Source organism: Parasteatoda tepidariorum, chromosome 3 (assembly GCF_982258835.1).
Source record: "Parasteatoda tepidariorum strain Cologne lab strain chromosome 3, Ptep-v5.0, whole genome shotgun sequence".
Taxonomy (NCBI): domain Eukaryota; kingdom Metazoa; phylum Arthropoda; class Arachnida; order Araneae; family Theridiidae; genus Parasteatoda; species Parasteatoda tepidariorum.
In genome coordinates, this window is record NC_141757.1 from 41890088 (window position 1) to 41896312 (window position 6225).

The following is a 6225-nucleotide window of genomic DNA, read 5'->3' on the forward strand; positions in this document are numbered from 1 at the left end:
TAAATTCGTAATACATAAATTCGTGAAAAAAAACGCTTTCGACAAAAAACCAAAATAGAGATCTATCGACAAAGACTTCTGCCTAGCTTATGCTCTCCCTGGTTATTTCAGTTTCCGTTTTTAAAAGCGCTATATGTTGAGCCATCTTAGCTAGATTTGGCATGTGACATTTTTAGCGGTAATCATTGGTCTATTTTCTAGCGTTGCCATTCGGGGAGTTGTAATGAGGCTTTTTTTTATCACCGTGTAAGAGAAATACATATATAGATTAGTTATTTTATGCTATTTGGTAATTAAGGAAACTTGTTTTGGGGTGATATTTTTTCTTTTTCTAAGTCCTCTCTCGATTTTTTCAATTTGAGTTCCGAGCATAATCCAATTTAATTAAGAATCTCGAGTATCCTAATCGATCAAAGATGTTTCACCTTCAATGCAAATTCATAAATTTATGCGACATTCAAATTATGATGCATGAAGATTTATAAAATATTTAAATGCAAAATGTAAAGATTCGTATCCATCACGTTCAAACTTTTGGAATTTTTGTGTACTTTCAATTATTGAAAAAGCATTTTAGCAGATAATTTAAATTAATTTTATTGAATTATTTTTAAAATTATTTCTATGTTCTTTTAATAGGTCTGATACAATTACATTCAATATTTTTTCTAATAATTCCACAATAAATTTTATAATTTACAATGATTTATATTCGACAAACAAGTGACATTTTAAAAATATGAAGGAAAACCAAAACGAGGTAGAACAAACATCAGATGGCTAGAGGGAGTTGGCAAAAAGTTATATGAAATTGGGAGTGAACTTTGTTGGAGAACTGTGATCATAGATAATTCTTGATGGAATAAACTTTTGGACTCAGCCTTACCCTGCAACACGCTGTAGAGTCTCAAAACACTTTTGTAAATATAATTTGATGCTCACAAAAGATTTAATAACAAAGGTCATACATTAGAAGCAATATATAAGCCAGTTTAAGATAAAATAATTTATGTATGTGATGTTTGTATTTTAATGATGAAGACCTAAGCATTGAACAACATGAATTTTTAAAATATATATTGATTTATTTCACATTCCAATACATAAAACAAACAAAATGTTTAAAATTTTCCTTTCTTAATTACATAATTAACTGATAAGTATAAAAATTCTCTGAGATTCAAAAAAAAAATACTAAATTAATTATATATACCCAGGCATATTTAATTACGACATTAGGTTACATAAAATGAGAAGTCTTTTAGCTACCGAAATAGAATTAAGCTTCATAAAGTGCCAACCAATCTGAAATTGTAGCCTTCAAATGTTGACATTTAACAATCATATTTAAATTTGAGAACGTAAATTTGTTACAAGGAGAGTATTTTCCAAACAAAAGATTTCCTTTATTTCAAGTATTATAAGTTTAACTAAAAAGAATTTTAAGAAAATAGTAACACAAAAGATCCGCTCTCTAACCTTAATTACAAAGAAGAATCAAAATTAATTTCGACTTAATTAGAAAATAACCTGTTTTGTATTTAGAATAAAATCCAATTAATAACTTTGATTAATCCCAAACTAATCCATTTAAATTAATTAGATTTGTTTCCTAACTCTCGTAAATATCAGGAATATTTTACCCAGAAATTGAAATTTACGTCAAAGTTGCAAATCACGTTGACTAATCTGTATAGTTTAATGTAACTACGTCTCAAAATATAATTGGTTATTATAAGTTTAATCTGAAATATTAAATGTTTGTTTAATAAGAAAAACGGGTTTTACTTTACGGTTTTAAGAAAAATATTTATGTTATTTAAATACATAAAAACTTAAAATATAAAATATTTTAAGTTTTAAAGAATAATAACTTTAAATTAATATTTTAAAAAAATATTTCTTTAACCCACTGACGGCTCTGCACTTCAAAAGAATTCTAAGACTCTTTTGGCATCGTTTTGGCCTAAAGAATATAAAACTTAAGTAAATTTTAAGAATTTAATTTTGTAAAAAAAAAACTTTTTTATTTTTCAAATTTAAAAGTATTAAAATATTGTATTTTCTTTAGTAACATACACCTGTACATTTGTACAATATTTCAGAGCTTCAGAAGACTAAAAAGTGTGTGAAAACATGATTGACAAATTCCATCTTTTGTCTATCCCAACTTAACCCTTTAACGCAAATAGGATACCTGTGACCCTTTCATATATTTTTTCAAGTGCTTTTATTACAAGAAGAAGAAAACTTTTAGTATTCTTAAATTACAGAAAGTCTAATGGTTACTAAAAAATTCTCTTAAATTATAGGAATTATATTTGCATTAAAATATAAAATCCAAAATAAGTAATTTAATTTTTTCTTTCATATTCAAAACTATATCAATAATTGATTTTGTAAATTAAAGAAATTTAAATGATGAATAATTGTTTGTCTTAGATATAATTAATTTTAAATAAGTGAAAGTTTGAAAAATTATTGTTTGGAAGTGAGCCATGCTTCAAAGATTTTACCTTCAACTCAACTAAAAGACACCGTTGGTTCACGCTGCATTTCATCACCATAAATTATTAAAATGCTAACTAAAATGTTTTGCACTTATTTTTACCAAATAATCCAAAATAATAAAAAAAGATATGAAAATATATATTTAATAAAAATTCTGCATCAAAGGATTAAAGAAATGAAATAAAATAGTGTAATCATAACTACCAGGGCTTAAAGCATATTAATACTTTTGGAAAGCTTTTCTAGTAAGCACGATCGAAATCCTATGATTTCTTACCTATTAATAATTGTCAGCTAAAATAAAATGGTCAATTATAGCCAACAAATAAGCCTTTCAGCTCAATTTCGTCACTGTGTTTCATATCCATATGGTTTTATTACTGTAAATTATCACTGATTTGGACTTTTTTTTTACCAAATGGCAATGACATTATTGGTTTGTAAAAATATCTTATTTTTTCAGTGTCTAACTAACATAAATTAAAAAATAATTTTTTTTCTGACTTCCATATGTTTGGCTTAAAAAAATTAGTTTTTCAATTCAATTCATTCCAAATATTGAAAATATGCCTATAACTCAATTACAAAACTGATAACATTTTTCAGTAAATTTTTATGAATTCATAGAACTTTTTCAAATAATCATAAGTTCATTATCAGATAAACATTTATTGCTCAGAACACTTCTTTATTTAAAAGTAAATAATCTTCCTGTAAGAGTAGAAGTATGTTTAATCTGGTTTCAACTAAAAAAATGCCATGGTACTTGAAATGTTAAATCAATATGATTGAAAGTAGCTAATAAAATGATGTCGAATAGAAAAATGATTAAGAAACATATCTATAGTGTACCAATTTTAAGTTTATTACTAGTTTAATAATTTGCAAAATTTGTCAAATAATAAATCACAAACTTATGATATTTAGGAATAAAAATTTTTAAAAGACGATTTATTCACACATTTTTAGTGCTTCTTATCTTTCATTAAATGGCAACGACATTCAGGCCCTCTTGAACAAGTGCAAGTGTTTAAGCAACAAGTGCCTTTTACGTAATCCTTTAAGATTTCACTCTCCATGTTATCGAAGTTATACTTAAGATACTCATTTACATCTCTATCTGGAACTGGAATGTCCAAATCTTTTCTTGGATCATAAGGTATTCCAAATACACGTTCTCTAGTGCTCAGACATTCTAAAGAAGTTCCTGTTCTAGATCTTTTGGAATGCAGTTCCTGAAAATATAAAACATAACGTTATAAGTAAACTTATGATCTTTTTAGTAAGCCGGGTAACAGAATATTTGAGTGGACATTAATTTCTCATTTTTCATTCCCATGTGGAATCTTAAACGCACCAAATGCAATGACCAAGATGCTTTAATGCCACTTCCAGGTTTTTATAATTGAAAGAAATTTTAAAAATGTTTCTATTGTGGCATGCTTGAAAGCTGGTTATATTTTATTTTATAACCGTTATTGAACAGCAGACCAATTTACAACCTGATTTTGCAGCTTTTTTTGTAATCCGGTATTCAATAAATATATACCAACTTCTTATAAATCACTTAAAAAATTCCTTTAATATTTTCTTCAAATTGAGCAGCTGAATTATTAAATATCATAACTTAACTGGTTAAAAGTAAACATAGCGATTAAAAAAAAGAATAATATATATAAAATTTACTAAAATAATAATAACATATATCTAATTGAATAAGTTGGATTTCGTTAGAAAAGAGGTAAAAGGGTTTATTTTTTTGCCATTTATGCTTTTGATCTCTTGCTGTTACAATCATAGTTATTATTTCATTTTTGAAACATTATTTCATTTATTAACGTTATTAATCATTTATTTTTTTAATTTTTATTAATTTCTTTTAAGAAATATTTTAATAAAATAGTAATAATTTAATTGTTTTCAATAGTCAAGAAACAACGTTGATCCCAGTAATAATCGCCAGCATGACGATGTTTCAAAAAATTGCCAAAATGTGAGCTATTTTAGGATTTTACCCCTTACAGTAGTTTATAGGCAATCAGTTACATTAATTTAACTATGAATATTTGTTCTGTTGAATAGATTAAGAGCTTACCGGTATATTCAATGCTTGTTGAGCCGTAACAGAAACACAATTAGACTTGATTCGTTTGCAGATACATTTACACTTTTCTGGACATGCTGGGCTGTCAAAGGGACAGAAATGAGGATGACATTTCAAACAAATAGACATTCTGTAGCTCTAAATAACTGAAATAATCATTAGTAATAATTCCTCAATGGAAGTATCGTAGAGAATCAACTAAAGTGAATATAACTAAAAAATTTTAAAACAGTTCTGTTTGAAATTATCACAGTAACGAATTTTTATCATTTACCAGATATTGCCAAAAATATCAAGAAAAAATATAATTTTGATTGTAAAGAAAGTATTATCTAAAATATTACCTAAAACAAAAAGTTAAGCAGATTTTTATATGAACCGGATAAATATTTAAATAATAAAATTTAAAATTTAATGATTTGAAAATACAGAACTTTCATTTAAAACTTTTTTAAGCAAAATACATTTCTTAAAAAAATATTAACATGCTTATGTTAGCCATGAATTTAGCGTTATTACTGAGAAATTAACGAATGTTTGCAATCGAAAAAATATAAAAAAACGGTACATTTTAATAACTAATGATCTAACGATTAGATTTTCTCATTGTAAGATGCAATCTTTATGTTTCAAAGTGATAAATATATATCTTTTACGACTTTTAAAATTACGAAATCAGACTCATAACCTCCCTGAATGAGCAAATTTTTTTTCGTTGAATTTGAATTTTTGATCCCCAAAATGGTATCGCAGTTCGAAAAATATGGCCTCAGCTGTTTAATCTGATGAATTTAAATAAATTCAACATTAAGAGGGCATAGCTTATTAAACTATTGAGACTATAACTACCAGATTTTGGGTAATCCCCAATATTTTATGGGTCAAATATCTCAATCAATCCACAAAAACGTGTGTTTATTTTGAAAAAGTAGTTTTTATATCTGATCTCGTAGCTTAAATTATCATCTGCACAAAATAATCAGCCTGTTTAAAGTTAATTCTTCAAACCATTAAAAATGCATCTTACTACGAGAAATCTGATCTCTTTCGTTCAAAATGTTTTTAAAGAAGTCCGTTTTTTATTTTGAGCAATGTTTTCTTTTTGTTTCATATTTAACTAGTATATTTGTAAGCTAACATATTTCTAAACTATCAATTACTTTCTAATGCTATTTTACTCAGAAATTGTAATATTAAAATAATTTATAGAAAGTTCAAATTGAAAATTAAGCTCAGAATTCCATGCAAAATTTATTAACTTTATGAATTGAAACATTCTATATAGAAAAAAAGGGCAAAACCGCAATATGAGCTAAGTTTTATTATTGGGAATAAGTGTATGGTGCGAAAAAAAAACACGGAACTACTGAATAACTTTTGCTTTAATAATACGATTTTTGCAGACTAAGGTGTAATCTTAATTATGTGAGGAGTAGAACGTTATAAAGCCTTGGTGACTCAAGGGATCAAGCATTCACCTCCCACTGAGGTGAGGCAGGTTCGATTCCCAGCGATGGCAGGTCTGTTCCCAGCTCGCATCGACCACAGTTCTGATGTAAAATATCATCGATGGTAGACGGATCATAGATTAAAATCCACTTGCCGTAGGG

General features: G+C 26.7%; 1 protein-coding gene across 2 annotated transcripts; it reads right to left on the bottom strand.

Moving 5' to 3' along the window:
• Positions 1-3354: 3354 nt before the first annotated feature.
• Positions 3355-5057, bottom strand: LOC107448016 (uncharacterized). 2 transcript variants are annotated; one of them, XM_071187129.2, is made up of 3 exons: positions 4960-5057; positions 4607-4761; positions 3355-3746 (listed from the first exon to the last, which is right to left on the bottom strand). In XM_071187129.2, the coding sequence occupies exons 2-3, from the start codon at positions 4742-4744 to the stop codon at positions 3477-3479; spliced, it is 408 nt and encodes a 135-aa protein (XP_071043230.1). In that variant the 5' UTR covers positions 4745-4761; positions 4960-5057; the 3' UTR covers positions 3355-3476. The 2 variants fall into 2 exon arrangements, with proteins under 2 accessions (XP_071043230.1, XP_087014607.1); XM_087158481.1 differs by lacking the exon at positions 4960-5057 and having other exon boundaries at positions 3375-3746; positions 4607-4875.
• Positions 5058-6225: the final 1168 nt, after the last annotated feature.